The 16,576-nt window shown below is 37.5% G+C and overlaps 1 protein-coding gene across 5 annotated transcripts in view; it reads right to left on the bottom strand.

The window, feature by feature from the left end:
- CNKSR2 (connector enhancer of kinase suppressor of Ras 2) overlaps positions 1-16,576 on the bottom strand; it is a 206,790-nt gene that overhangs the window by 89,165 nt on the left and 101,049 nt on the right. For 3 of the 5 annotated variants that reach the window (XM_038148914.1, XM_038148940.1, XM_038148950.1), the window contains exon 9: positions 4,976-5,122. The exons of the other annotated variants lie outside the window; for them this stretch is intronic. In XM_038148914.1, coding sequence (XP_038004842.1) covers positions 4,976-5,122 — 147 coding nt within the window. The remainder of the gene's footprint in view (positions 1-4,975; positions 5,123-16,576) is intronic. 5 annotated transcript variants of the gene reach the window in all.

Raw genomic sequence — 16,576 nt, 5'->3', positions numbered from 1 at the left:
ATGAAAAGCTGACTATACAACAGTGGAAATACGATGCACATCTAATCCAAAACAAACTCTGTTAAAAAAACTACAGATACTGAGCTGCTGGTGCTTTTAAAACAGTACAATTTAATCAAATACAAAACAGTACAGCAAACTATAAAGCTATACAAAAGGCGACATTTAAAAAGGCTGGGTGAAGGAAGGGCCAGAAGGTTTTTTTCCAAGTCAACACAGCAGATGTGGCTGGCAGCTGGACCTGCCCCATCCTCAGTGCCATGAGGAAGAGCCTTCTCACTGACACCAGCAGGTGCATTCCAAATTACCCGAAGCATGGCACATCTTCCTCTAGCACTCTTTTTCTGTATTGAAAAAGAACTGGATGAAGAGTCTTCCACACTGTAATAAAGTCCATTTTCTTTTGAGTAACTAACAAGGCATTTTCCAGAAGACAAAGGAGAACTTTGCAGCTATGTTCTTGCTAGTGTGCTGCCAGCGACTTACACAAAATTTCATATGCTCTGAGAATCTTCTCTATTGAACTTTCCACCTTTATTCCAACAGCACTTGAACGGGCCTTCCTTTGAAACCTCCCCAGAACAACACAAAGTGGAAAGGAGAAATAAAACAGACAATCTTGAGTAGAGGAAATTTATTTCGGTTAGGTTTTGAACCAGGCAAAAATCTGGAGAGTTCAAAGATAAAATCACTTCTATGTCAAACAAGGAAAATAAAATTTTAAAAAATGGTTAAAGTTAATTGATTTGTTCACTATATTTAGTAGCAGTCAGAAATACAAATATTGCAAACTGCAATATCATTCTAGGTTCTCACACAATGGATCAGCCTATCAAAAAAGTAACTGAAAGGCAGATTTAGTAAGGTTTGTCTTGCAGGCATAACACCTTAATATTTATGGTACAATACCATAATAATAAATACTTTCAATTTTGCAAAAGGCAACCACTAAATTCCCCAAGGCTACAGCTGTCTAATTCAACTGTTGAAAAGGCAGTAACAAAAAACACAGGCTGAAAAATCCCTTGACTTCACAAATTTGGACATGATTCTAAAATGCATCATGGGAGAACCTTGATTACCAGTAAGAGGCTGGATACTGATGGATATTAAAACAGACAATCAACTCACTGAAAACAGGAAAAAAAAAGCCCCAATCAACCAAACAGCACTTTCTTTAATCAGGACACAAGGAGGGAAAAAAAGGGAGTTTTTTATTTCTGTACTGATTGACCTCAGAGCTGGAATTAGTGAGCTTGTAAATACAAGCTCATTATGTAATGGTGCATGGTATAGCCAAAGGCTAATTGCATTATTTCACTGTACATCAAACCATTCAGTTTCAGGAGGGCTACACCAGATGCATAATTATTCTTCTTTCTTTCTCTCCCCTATCCTTTCATATTTATTCTAAAGATAAGAATATTTATGAAAAGAATAAATATAAGTGTTTCTGCTAAAAAGGAAAAAAAACCTCACAAAGAATTAAGAATTAATCCACAATTATGAAGCCTGAATTTAACTCCTAGTTCATGGCAAGACTGCAATGCGAAGGCAGAGCTGTTCAAAGTTAACAGCTGAAAATTCTAAGAAGCATTTATGCCAATTAAAAACCAGTTAACATCTGAATGATCTAAAAGCATTTTCTACACTTGGAGACTGTGAATGTTTGGTTGGCATATGGCTAACCTAGATCACTAACAGTGGGCAGGAAGCTCTTGCACATTTCATTATCAATTTATAATTTAACTCCTAGGACATCCTGTCACCCACACACAAACCAGCTCAATACCCTGTGGTACCTGCACACTGCCTGAGCTGGGACACTCGTCGAGCACTTCCCAGCTCACAGGCATGTTTATTATCTCTCCATTAAGCCTAGTTGGTCATGCAGCTGCAAATGGCAAACTTCATGTTCTTCAGCACAATTGCAGACTGAACAAGCTGAATGTCATTTACCAATAATGCCTCCACATTATTCACTCAAAGCTAAAATTAAGTTTCAGAGGTTCTCAATTTAAACATCACAATGTAAATTTTAATGTAAATGAGTCTTCTGATTTAATACACTGAAATATTTACCTTCTACACCTATGGCATCACCTGTTAAACATATTGATTGGTGGGATACATACAAAAAAATCCAGTCTGATTTTGTGTCATCCTCCTTACATTAGGGCACACTTCTACGTTCCCACCTCATTCATCACAATATGATTGGGTTGTGACGCCACATTTTTCCTGTGTTCATTCTATTTGCAGAAACAAGAAGACCACTGCAGTTTTTTTGCTGATCCTATTTCCCGTTTTGTCAGAATTTCACTCTATATCTCACTCTACAATCTTTTGAATATTTTACACTTCAACAGAATTATTACGGAGTCACAATTTCCTTATAGCTTATGTCTGCTGAATAATACATATAGTTCAATTAACTTAACTGGGATGACAGCAGGTTTGTAAGATTCTCTAATATTTCAAGCCATCCTAGTATGGGAAAAGAAGTTAGCATAACCTCCCCTGCTTGCAAAGCTGATGTGAAGCAATGCTTTCCTTTACGTTTTTCTGGTATTTGCTATCACTTCCTCTCCTCTCACATTCCATTCCAAGCTTTATTAAAGAATAGCCCCTTTATGTGAATCAGGAACATAAGAAACTTCAGAACAGCCACAGCATCAAATTGCAATTGTTACACTTAGAGTTTTTCTGAAGATTTTTTTTCAGACAATTAGTTAAATGAACATAATTTCTTCATATTTTAACAGCTATAAAATTACACTGCACTCAGACTTATTTTGATGCTTTTTATTGATAAAATAGATAGTACTGATTTCACACTTAGGCTACACTTAAACTTCAACATCAGCTGACTTTAACATCTGTTCAATTCTGGTCTGCATAAATCAACAACAGAAATTTCCACATTATGCATCTTCTGAAGTTTGCACTTCACCCTGGAGCTTTGTCCACACTCTGTCTATTAAGGAAACTGTTGTTTCTCACACTAAAATTATAAATTAAAACAGACACACATATGCCCACTGCACACATAAGTGCTGAATGAGGTTCTGGCCTTTTCCTGGTGTTGTGTTTGATAAAATCAGAATAATATCATCATGACACCAGAATGCTATCTGCAATATTTAACAGTATCTCTATTTGTGCTCATATTAGCTTTGAAAATACTAATATTTTTCATGCTAACAGCAAGAACTGACCCTCCCACCCCCAAGACTCCCACTGCCCCCCATTCCCCAAATCTGTAAGATTACAGAAAATCACTATCTAGGGCCAATGTCATCCAGTAAAGATAATTTACATTCAAACTAGCTGTCCAGATTGCCTTTATCATCAAATGCAGAGAAAGAGGAATGTGCAGGGGCAAATTCACTGTATCCTAAAGGCAGATCAGTCAAAAACAGGCCAAGATGAATGAATCAGTAATTACTAATGCATGTCTGCTGGCCAAAGGGAGTTTAAATGAGAAACCTGAATGACATGTAGATATTTACATAGCAGAAGTAAAGTTAGATCAGTTGAGTAAGACCCAAGTACCTGTCAGAAACTTCTGATGTGAGGTCTGCAGCATAATTATTTTGGTAATAAATGACAGAGTGAAGCAAAATGGAGTATTTAGGAGCCTGGCCCAATTCACCTGAAGAAACACCAAACTCACCCAAGCTCAGCATTTAGACTGAAAGCATCTGACCCCATTTAAAGCAATGATGTGTATTTTAAATGTGCATTTGTATTCTCGCAAAAGGTATGGAAAAAGTGCAGCCTTCAAGTATAGACATTCATACACTCATTTCACACATCCAGATTTGCAATTTTATCTCCAGATACTAATTTCTGGTTGAAACTTTTTGTCACATGTGTATTCAGCTCTTTATATCTGAAAGGCCAAAACACCTCAATCATTTAAAATTTTTACTTTCAAAAGATCTAATGCATTTCACCATTATATAAATATTTATACACACACACACACACATATATATGTATGTATACACACACACACATATGAAGGAAGTTCTTCACAGCATTGGTTTTTAATGTCTCTCCTAATATTTCAAATGGCATAAGACCACAGATAATAGCAGTGGCATTTCCATATCCCATTTTCCTTTTGTCCACACTTTGCAGAAGTCTTTTCTATTTCATATGTACTTAATTTTTAATTAGAACTTTTAGTGTGGTAATAAAAATGTCCCAAAGAATGCACTCTTTATGCAAACAAAATAAATTTCTAAAGAGTATTCTGTTTGAACTGAATGGAAAAATGGATTATTTGTTGGTTCCATCAGTTAGTTACATGCCTTAATCAGTCTGAACAGAACTTTTATTTCCTAGAGTAATCCATCACAGTGACATTTTATCCTAGAGTTAGACATGAAAGCTTTAATGAAACCATTCCACAGCTTCCAGCACGTTGCAGGTTTACTAAAATTAAGTGCCCAGCCAGACATCCTGTGCTATGCAAGCCTTTGCTCTCAAAGACAACTTTGACACAAGCACAGCTTTGTTTACATGAGGAAATTTTGATGGTCAAGTGGTCTATTGAATACAATCACCTTATAAATTTTCCTATAACTCCATCAGTGAGAAGTCAAACATTTTTATCCCCTCTTTTTTGAGGTTATACTGTACTGAGATCTTCACAAGAAATCAAATTAAAATTTATCAGTTTTTTTAAGGATGTTTGTCTCTCCTTAGCTAGAAAAAAAATTATTTGAGGGTACTTTTCTGCATTGTAGAACACTGGGATGATTACTTTTTAACTTTGAAAAGTTCTAACAGGTTTAATTTCAATTAAGCCTATGAGAACAAATCGCAGAGAAATAATTTCAGAAACAATTTTTCAAAGTATACAAGAGTAAATCTACATGCTGCTGAGGATGAAGCACAATAAAGCATCATTGAGATAATCTATAGTTAAAATGATGGCGTATGACTTATGATTAAGCTTCATTACCTGCAGAGCAAGGGGCTTCCATCTCATATTTTTCAGTAAAGCTGGTGCTGAGGTAAGCATGCTCTGAGGTCGCTTTTTCAAAGTTAAGATAACACCACTCGGATCCTCTCGTAGTGCATTCACCAAATTTTTCAACTGCCACCCCACCTGGTAACCAGTAAAATCATTACAATAAAATTGAGGTACATTATTCAATATGTAATGTTCCCTTTTTAAATAAGATCAGTAAATAACATAAAGGAGTGTATATAAATCATAAAGGAGATTAACTCTAGAAATGTCGAAACTTAATTACTGCATAAAAATCACATAAACTAAAATAATCACTAAAATGCATTAAGATGTATATGCATCATTTCAGGTTTTAGAATTAATAACTGTTATTTCACTGCAAATGCAAAATTAAATCTCAAGGTGTTTTCAAACTTAGCTGTGGTTCATAGACTTTAGAGACTAGAAAGTTAAAAAGCCCTGGCTTTTTGCTTTGACACTTCATTTCAAAACTGAGCATTTTGTACTTTCAAAGTCCAAAGTTTCAAAGATCAAAAGTTTTGTCACTATTCAAAGTCCACTAACCACATGTAGTCACACAATTCTACTCCTAGCAGCTTATGAAGCCACAAACCAGCTCAGGAAAACCTACTCTTCACACTGCTATAAAAATGAAGTCAGAATCACAAGGCCTGTTTTAAAACAGTGCTTCTTTCATGATGATTTCAGAAACAAATACAGTAAATCAATGACAGAAATGTAGTCCAGTCACTATGTATTAGCCCAAAATAAAATTTTCCTAGTTTAATTACACTATTTTGAAATATTTTCAAATTAAAACCTTGATTAAAATGGAAAGCAACAAGTTTCTATTTATAAATGCAAGGAGTCTGAATAATTTAGTTTGCATTTTTTGAAAAAGTACTTTAAATACTAAAACATTTTAAGTTATGACAATGGTTTTCAGTCTGAATATGGGCTGATTACAAGGTACCTATTGCAAAATGCTTTAGGATAGTAAAAGTATGCTTTTTCATGTTTGGCACCTACACAGAATCATACATCCCTTCAAAATCCTGGCCTGTAGAATCAGAAAGTGATTATTTCTGTAAATTTGACAGCTTTTCTACCTCTTTTTGCTTTGTTCCCCACCCTTGCCCTGCTAAACAAACAAGTAAATTTCCCTAATTCGTAAATGATCACATTTATGGATATTTTCCTTCTTTCACAATTTGTACAAGAACACTGTTAAGAAGAAAATTATCCAGCTGAGAAGAGGAAAACAAAGATCTAGAACTTTGAAGTGATAAGGTTATTTTACATTTGAATAATACCTTTGAAAAATTGAATTAGCAGTGTGAACAAAGAGCACAGATGTTCCTCATCACTGGTATAGTGCAACATGACACAAACATATGTTACCTACGTTTAAGCAAGATAATCACATGTAGGTTGCTGCTGCTTATTTTGTACCTTATTCCCTATTACACCAAGCCTCACTTTGGTTAGTACCACTTACTTTGAGAACTGCTTCTCCCAAACAAGCCACTTGAGCAAACACTGATTTTACCAACAACCCTGAATCACAGACGTGGCTCAAATCCCATCCTCCTTTCTTCAGCTCCTGCGAACCTACCTGTCCTGTTTCCACCACAGCAAAGCCCAACATATCCAGGATGCACTTCTACAGTAAGATTATTGTATGCAAAGAAAAAGGGTATTGATAACATGCATCTTTACAGAATATTTTTCAGCTTTCACAGAAAACTTCCAAGCATGCTGAAACCCCTATTTTTAGTCCCATGTACAAGGCATATGGTTATTATACTTCGAACAAAATGAAACATTAAATTAACCAACTCCATCTCAATTCCCACATCCCACTTAAGTTTTCATTGTGTTACAACAACACTTAAACAAAATATCTTCAAGCCCAAGCTTTCTGTGTAAGGACATTGCAATCTCATAAAAAAATACCTTGCTGTTTACAATAGTGTTTTCTTATTTTTGAGACTTCCACCACTGCTTAGAAGCAATGTGTTCCCCACAGTTACATAATGTCACCGTGGGCATAGGTGAGGTTTCATTTGCTATCCAAAAGAAGGAATCATTGGCCTACAGTTCTTGTAAGCTATCTCTGTACCTAAGGTACTGCACGCTGTAATTCCCTAATGCAAAAAGTGAAGAGGGATTTGTGGAGCAGAATCCTTCTGCTGAACAGAGCAGCACAGGGAGCCTTGAGGAGAACATGGCCTGGCCTCAGTTACGGAGTCAGGATGTAAAGTTCTTCCCAATTAAGTTGGTCAGACATTGCGTGTGAAAACTGTACTTTAAAGCCATCTGCTTCTCACTGAAATAGCCAGAGGAATATAAATAAAATTGGGGATTTTTGGCTATGCTAGCATTTAAAAAATTATTTTAAATGCACTTTCATACTTTGCAGAGATAAACTGTCTTGTGTATTTGAAATATGCATTACATGGCAAAAAATAGGAGATTATCTGGTCTCTTCAGAAGAGTTTGGGGGATTAAAGAAAAAAACAGCTTCAAAGCACTAAATCTGATGTATTTAATTTAGAAGCTCATGAATAAAAACAATTTAACTTAATTTTTCACAGTGAAATTCTGAGTTTACTATAAATTTCAAATGAAGTTCATCCTCTGCTTTTATCTAGTTCCCTGATAAAAGTTTTCTGTCTGTTCACACAGACCTTGATGGCTTCTCATAACCTGAACAAAAAGAACTAAACTGGCCTAAGAGGAACAAGTCACACAAGAGGTAGTCAGCAATCAATTGAAGGAAATCGATGTCCACATAGGATGCCTCTTTTTCAGTTCCTACATAGTTCAGATCCTCTCAAAATTCATTCTGACATAGACAAAACAAATTTTTTTTGGTCAGGCTGCAAAGTGGAAAAAGCAGGAACTATACCTGGAACTGAAAACTCTTTTTCAGAATTCCACTTCAGTGACACGTAACCTACCCTTTAACTACAATTTGGATTTATTCTCTCTAACATCTCCTTTCTCATTACCACAGTTAAAAATTTGCAACTTCTAATCATCAAATTTTTTTGGGCAGAATTTTCTAAGTTCCTATCATATCCTTTCCTATCATATCCTTGCCCATGTACTGCAAAAAAGGACAGTAACAAGAAAGTTTCAACATTGGTTTGAAAATTCAATATATATATAAGAGGACTGTATTAGCAGACAACTTTTCTTACAGTAAAATAACCTGAGCAATTAAGTTTGAAAGCAGTGCACTATGCTGACCAGGTGGCCATTTTTATGGGCCAAGGAAGTTACTTGCTTTAAAAATAAATTTACATTGTTAAACTAGTGCCACCTAGAAGCAGCAGCCAGGAGAGGTGTCTCTGATGGCAGCCTAAGGATTCACCTGAATCCCCGTGCAGCTCAAGGCCACCGGCAGGGAGGGACCAGAGCAGCCAGTGGTGCCCTGAGGGGTCTTGGTGAGATGGTTTTGCCAACATTACAACAGCTCTGCTGGAGGAGTCTGCCAGGGAAGGGAGGGACACTAAGGGTGACCCACACCTATGGACTGATGGCCCAAGGCCAGATCCACAGTGCTGCTGGGGTGCCACAGGCAGGGGCTCCACGCTCCCAAAGCACAGGGAACCCTGCACAGAGACACAGCCTGCACACAGGATGCCTACAGCTCCAGCATCAGCACCTCCTCATTTCCCATTCATTCCAGCACTCCATGCCCAGGGACTGTGGCTAGGCTGGGAAGCCTCACCAGAGTGCTCCAGAGTCACTCAGGACACCCAGGTTGCTTCAGCAGGGCAAGACTGGCACACGGGAGGGAGCCCTGCACGGCCCTGACACATCCTCCTCACCCACTAACCCAAATCACAGGAAGCTTTAGCAAAGGGTGTTGTTAGAGGTCCCCGTTCACCACCTGGGAAAAAACATGCTTCTGAGCAAGAGGAGACACATTTTAAAAGATCTCTGTGCTTCCTTGGCTTTCAGCAAGCACATCTGGATGACACTATTACAACAGCCTGAAATTAAACTTTTATTTTGGATTCCTATTCTAAATTGTCAAGAATTTTACTTTTAAATAATTCAAAGTTGCTCTTAAATATGAATAAATAAATATGCTCTTTTCCCCAAATTATTCTATTACCCCTCTTATGACAAGCTTAGAAGATGGGCAATAATCTTGCTTTTTCTGAAAGTAAGCGTGACCATTCAATGAATCTTTTTTTCACACAGCTGCACTCATGACAGTATTCCCATATTCCTGTGCTCATTTCATGAGTACTGCTGTAGGTTATGATCCAGAAAGGAGATCTGCAAAGCATTAACATGCAGGCAGCTCAAAAACAATTGGATGGCCCTACCCTAACTATTTTTAGGATGCTATGAAATAACCTACAGTCTGAAAATTCTACGACTTGTATCCCCAGAGAACAGCTACATCATTTAAAAGAAGTGTGCAAACCCAGTACACAGAGAAACTACATCATCGAGAGGGTGGAATAACCAGCCAAATGGTAAACAGAACAGAGTTCATATTTTTACAGGCATAGTTGTAGTCTAAGGGTGACCAGAGTCCATGAAAGTTACTGAAAGCTTTCTGCATCCATGAAAAGAAAATTCTTTTTTTCCATTACTTTTATTATTTCCTGACTTAAAGATTTTGAAAAGGTAAAAGTAGTAATATCTTTACACTTTTGAAGGAAAACTAATATCTTGCTGCTAAATATAATCTGCTAAGCCATTTCCTATTTTCTAAGTATGTGAATATGCAAAATCCACTCTAGTTCTAATTTTAAAATGTTGGTGGACTGGGAAGATAACCAAAATTCTTTTTCTTTCAATGTTGCCTGTAATTAGTTGCATGCACCTAGAGTACTTTGACTTATCAGCATTTCAGGCTCCAACTTTTACTCACTTTTCAGCTAAGAAAAACCTAAACAATTTCTAGGATCAAAAAGTGTATTCACCTTAAGAAATAGGGTTTTTTAAGACTTCCATATCAAACACTATCTTGCATTTAATGAAAAAAATAGTGCATAAGAAAAAAATCCCCAACACTGCACTTCAAATAACAAATATCAAACATAGTATGTTGTTAAGCAACTCAGAATCTGACAAGAAATTCAACAGTGTCATGCTGTTAAATTAGCAGACTGATTTCCATGAACACTGGTCAGAAACAGGGACAGTCAGCTGCTAGCCCCATGAAACAAATGTTAGTAGCAACTATCTTCTTCCCATCTCTTTTTCACCTGAAAAGGTGAAAAATGAATGGAAAGCCATAGGTCTTCTGTCTCCAGAAAATGCAACTGGTGAGGAAACCACAAAAGGATGTTTACAGCATGGACCACCAGAGTGGTGAAAGCTGTATCTGTATGCAGCAGGGGAAGCAGTGTCAGGAGAGCAGTAGATGCCATTTCAGGGATTTATCTAGGTTCTTAAGCTACCATGATAATGGCATCTGCACTTGCATAATGGTTTTCTCCCAAAGAGGAGAGGTTAATAATATTGTGATTGCATAGGCTGCAATTCTAATTAAAGAGTATCTTGGCTACATTATTTAAATCAATGCAATTCTAATTCAGTGTTAAAAAGTCAGTTCTGTGAATCCTTAAAATGTCACTGATCATACTGCACTGTATCATTGCCTGAAGTCACAACAATACAGCTGGTATGTAAAGTACATTGAAAAAAAATCACATCTCTTACTTGAATAATTCCTGATATTTCACTAAAACTTTTGCTTACTACCACCAAACCAAGAAATGAATGATTTTTGAATTAAGTTTTGGCTATTTACACTGAAGATCACAATTAAGAGACTTTCCCAAGAATAAACTAAGTTAGGATCCAAATTGAGAGTAGAGTGCAGTAATCATTGCCTCCCATTAAGCTGCCCTAAACACATTTCCTTGTCAGAACATGCATCTGACCCAGAGCTTAACTTCACAAGCAGAGCAAAGTACCACCACAATTCAACAAACCTGACAATATTAGTAACATGACTACAGAGCACCTCAGTATAGGAGGCAACCATCTGTATTATCCATGGGGGAACTAAAAATTTGATTTATCCAGAAACAGAGAATCAGTTTTGAACTGAAGCGTGGACACTGTTTAATAGCAATGCTTACCTTTCATTTTGTACTGATAATCAACCTCCAGCTCAGAGCTACCCCATTGTTTTGCTTTTGAGTCATTGCTAGTACAACATCCTAGAACAAATAAATGAGCATATTTGTTGGAAGAGCAGACTCCAACTTCATGGGTTTGATTACATATTTTACAGACATAAAGGTCAGTTATTAGGTACAATTTCTGAGGAAGAAGGGTCTCAATTCCCCATTTTAGGGTATGGCTCTAAAAAAATGGGGTTGGCTCCAGCTCAGATTTGGTGTACCTCTGAAATTCAAAGCATTTTCCTTCACTTGGGTACCTGCAGTGACTGGCTGTCTGCAGTGTGTCAATAATAAGGCATTTGTCTCTTCCAGGAGCACAGATAACCAGAAAAGACTGCTAATGGCAATTTGGAAGGTTTTCACTCCATCTAGTTTCAGAACATGGATCTCAGCATTATTTATCCTCAGAGGGACTAAACTCAGTCTTTCAAATACTACAAAGGTGTCTCAAGCACCAAGATGTGCATAACTTCCACGGGGGCAAAGCACTGTGCTGATGGGACCATGCAAACACAAACTCCAATCATACAACAGGCAAGAAACCATTAGCTCCTTGCACTGGGATATGGGAAATGAGGATTCTGGTCCCAGTTCCCAGACATCACTTCTTTTTGTTGTTGTTTTTTGTGTAATATAAATGCAATACAAACTAACACACACTGCAGAGAACAAGGTCTGGGAACCCAGTTGGGATTAGCAGGCCCTACCCCTTTCTTCAGCAAGGACACAGAAATTAAACTCTTATGAACAAAGGTGCTGCCACCAGAGTCCTTGCTAGGCCTCATTTTCAAGAGTTTCTAGGGAATATATGGAGAGCCCAGGTGCCTTTTTCATTTCAGCAGGGCTTCTGGCAAAGGACAGTATCTTCCCCAGCCGAAGAAAAGGCATTTCAGCATCCTTGGGTGGCCTCCAGTGAATCTAAGAAATCTCAAGTGCTGATAAATATCTCAGCAGGCACAAAGAGCTGGTGGAAGGAGCTGGAGACTCAGGCAGGATTTAGGCAGACTGGGTTACACCCTGCTTTCTCACAGATTAAGCTGCAGTATGGATGAAGATGGCTTCCCCCTTCCTCAGGGGAGAGGAAGAGCCATGTTCTCCAAATTTCATGTGGCATAAGGAATGTGCTCCTCAGGAGTGACCCTGCAGTCACTCCTCCAGCCATTAACCTCCAGCCACATTTGCCTTACAGGAACTCATTTTTGTGGCCCTGTGCTTTATCTCACCATGGGAATTTGAATTATGTGTGTGTGCATTGCACAGTCTCATCCTCAAATGCTTGTCCTGGAATTACAATAATAAACATATGTAAACATACATGCATACACATATATAGTTTCTTTCAGATTAGATTTACATTATCAAAACTTAATATTTTAGAATGATTCCAGTGAGTCAGTAATTCCAACAGTCTTTGACCTCCCCCAGCTTTTCAGTGTATAAACTACTTGAGATCCCCAGCTAAAGTGCTGTTACCCTTGAAGCAGATGTTTCTTGAGATTGAATTCATATAGTCAAAATAAATTAAGACATGTTATAGAAATTATAAAAAAGATACTTAAGGCCACTAATGACCAAGCAACCCCAAAAAAAAAAATCCAAATCCAAAATAAACCTGTAAGTGAGCTGCAAACTTATGCAGCATCACTTAGCTAAAGAAAAGACAGGGATAGGGAGTTAAAACAATTAATCTTAAAAATGCAGGAATTATTTAGTCATGACAGAGCTTTTCTTTTTTTTCTTTTTTTTATTCAACTCACTGAGTTGTTTGAATCCAGTACTGAGTTTTTTTAAATAAAAATTTACGTGCTCACAGATCTACTCAAATCAGAATTTCCCTTGCTTTATTTTTTCCTCCCATGGGAGCATGGATTCGCTTTTCTTACTGTTTTGATCTATTTTTACAACAACTATCACTGTGTTATACTTCCTCACAGTTAGCTCCTAATTTCATCAGAAGAAGACAACAGATTATGCAACAGAAGATCAGGCTGGCACCTGAAGATCAGCTGTATCATGCACGCAGCTGCTACCTGCACAAAGCACAGAAGTATTAAAATTATTCCATCCTAACTCATATGTGGTCCAGGCTGTGCATAACTGCAACGACAGTTGTGTTAATATGCACAACATTGAAGACATCCCTCATTAAGCTTTCATCATCTTTTCTACAGCTTACTTTAAATTTTAGCAACCTCAGTTAAAAGGAAATTATTAAGAGCAGAATAATATCTACCTTCCTTTCCAAATACACACACCTCAGTATACACTAACAGTAAGCCTTTTTAACCTCTTCTTATAAGACAAAAAGAGGTATATAATCTGTATTCTGTTCTACATCATCTACATATTGTTAACATCAAAAATGTTAACAATAGAAAACTCTAATTCTACTTAATATCTGCTACCTGGCATAAAAAAATACTCGAATTACATATTCTGAAATAACCAATTTAACTGCAGAATTTACAGTATTCTCACTATAGAGAACATATTGTTAAAATTTTAATTTAAACTGCCTGCAAATACAAATTGTACCAAGATTTGTAGCCAGCAGCAACTACTGAGACTATGAAAATAATTTTTATCAGGAATATATGCAAAACATTTTGGCAGCATATTGTCTTTCAATATTTACATTGAAAATATTAATACCATTTACAGCACCACTTAGAAGGTTTTTTCCCTATGGAAATGCTATCATGTGGGGAAAAAAAAACAAATCAGAAAAATCCTCTAAAATAAAACCATTAAAATACATCATCTTCCAATGTGTTCTGTGCAGAAAGATGAATTTATCAATTAGGTCACAAAAATACTCCACAGAATACTGCAGCAGTTTTTAGCAAACATATCCTCGGAGTATAGTCCTAAGTATAGTCTGTATAAAAATACTAAACTTGGACATGGACTCAGAAATGTGGCTATTGCCAGCGGTGACACTATGAAAGCCCACTAGTGACACTCATAGAAAAAGTCAACTGGCGTCTGCAGAGGATTTCTTAGTACAATTACACTGCTTTTAAAACATACTTTGGTGCCTTAAAGTCAACCCAGGTGTGTATTCCCAAACAGTAGCTGGACAGAACAGTCTAGGTCCTCAATTAGAGAAGAAATTTTTTCTCCCACAGAAAAATAATTTAAGAACTCAATATGAATGTTGTCTGCTGAATCTTGTCCCTGTATATTCATATAATCACACAATCATATTCATATAATCACCAGGGCTCAATAGCAGTAGAGTTGTTCATTCTTGGGTACAGCCAGGAGAGAATAAAAGTAATCTGGCTTTGACTGAGCCGTAGGACATAGCAAATGGCATTTGGTGAGCAAGACCACAATCAGCTGGCAGGGAATAGCTCTAGAAATATAGTGTATGGGTACTGAAGCAAAGTCCCAGTCATATGAGATGATGAGCATCTCTTGTTGCACCAACTTCTTGAAAGAACTTCCTGAAAGGACTTGTACAGCAACGTCAACCTTTCAGGGCTTGACTGTTCCCAGCTCCATCAGTTCCACACCAATCCCACAGATGAGGCTTACCATGCCCAGTACATATTCTAGTGCACCAAACTGCAGCAGAGGGTCAGGACCAGGTGCTCTGGAGCACAGAACCAATAGCACAATGGATGTGGGATGCCCTGGCTACAGGACCAAATGTGCCACTCACAAAGCCAGAGGCAGTAAGGAGCAGTTTCCATAACTATTTGTGATTTACTAATGACACTGACAGTGTTCCCTTTCCATTCTCGGGCACAGTCAACCAGGTTTAATGCTTTCATCTAAGACAAGTGGCTTGACTTTAAATTGAAGTAGAAAAACTGACATGATTTAGTTCTGTTATCATCTAGGAGGAAGGTAGCTGCTGAACAGCAGCAGTGGCTTTCTGCTGCAAATGAAATTCCACTGAATGGGACACAGGTGTGCTTAAGTGTGAACATTTCATAAGGAAAATTATTTAAAATTTGGCAGAAATGTGAAGCAGCATGGGCTGGCCAAAGCTTTACTGCTCTAACACAGATGTGACAACTTGTTTGTTGGCTGTTCTGTCCTGCCAGAGACAGAAGTGCAACTGGATGCCCACACTGGCACAACACCCTATTTGCATAAGAATGAGTCTTTGCTGATCAAAGTGGTGTGTGTCCCACACATCAACTCCAAACAACCCCCAGGGATCAACTGGAAAGAGATTGTGTGGACAAGAGCATCCAGCATTTGTTCCCATGGGGAAATGAAAGATCGTGTTCTCTCACACATTTCGTTTCTGCAATACCACACTTCCCTGACATATGCAATATAAAATAATATATTTGTGGGTAACTGCACATCTATGTAAAAAAGATTACATAAACAACACCATATTGTCTCAAGACAAATCCCATGGTAAAGGGGAACTGACAAAAATATTTTTTCTTTTGAAGGGATCATGACAATTTAGCTCCTTTCTCAGTACTACACGAGATTGTAAAAACAGGATAGGGAATTATACTGAAATTTTGAGAGGGTGGTTGAAGGACAGACTACAATTGCAAAAAAAGTATGGACCCCTTATCCTGGCAAACTAGAAAGAGTTTAGGACAGAGCCCTACAGAACTAGACTTCTGTGAACATTTCTGGATAGCCCTATAAAGGTTATAAATGTAAATCCCACCTTTAAAACTAAATATTTGTGTTAACATTTACCAAACTTCTATAAACAGAGAAAGCCCAAGGATTCAGAAAGGATTAAAAGCATGATTTAGCAGCTGTTCCTCTATCTCCTCCTTCATAAAACCACATGCATGACAGCAAGAGAAGGAAATTGAACAAAAAGCTTATTTCCCTTCAACTTTTATGAACTTACTGCACTTTTTTTTTGTTCAAGTCAAGCCTCAAAGGAAAATAAAAACACTGTTTTAAATAAAGATGCTGTGAATGGAAGTTGTATAAGGTGTCAAATACCTTATGTTAAAAGCTTGGACTGACCTGGCTGTCCCCTCCCTTGTACTACTGATCCCTTAAGTTTTAGCTTTCATATTTTCCAGATACTGTACTGCATTAGTGTGTAACTGAATTTCATACAAAGTGTTAGCAAGTTCTCTTCACAGTTTAGTTACACAAAACAATCCTTTTCCAGCCAAGAACCAAGGACACTGTTGCAGCTTCAGGCCCAAAAAGTACCAACAACAGCAAATTGAGGAGAGCGGTCTGGGAGGATGGGACTTCATAACCTGAAGATGTAATTGCACAATTTAACCCCAAAGTGCAAATGGACCAAAACTTATAAAAGTGTGAAAACTCATGACCTGTCATCCATCTTGGGTGAAGGCACGGCTGGGCTCTTGTACTGCCCAAGGTGTATCCTTTGAAGGCCTTTTAATAAATACCTACTTTATTCCTTCAACGCTGCCTAGCCTCTGTTCCAGCCCACTTCCCCACTAAGCCTCTT

This window comes from Motacilla alba, chromosome 1, assembly GCF_015832195.1.
Source record: "Motacilla alba alba isolate MOTALB_02 chromosome 1, Motacilla_alba_V1.0_pri, whole genome shotgun sequence".
In the NCBI taxonomy this organism is placed as follows: Eukaryota; Metazoa; Chordata; class Aves; order Passeriformes; family Motacillidae; genus Motacilla; species Motacilla alba.
Note: the sequence above shows the minus strand (reverse complement) of the source record. Positions and strands in the feature narration are given on the sequence as shown.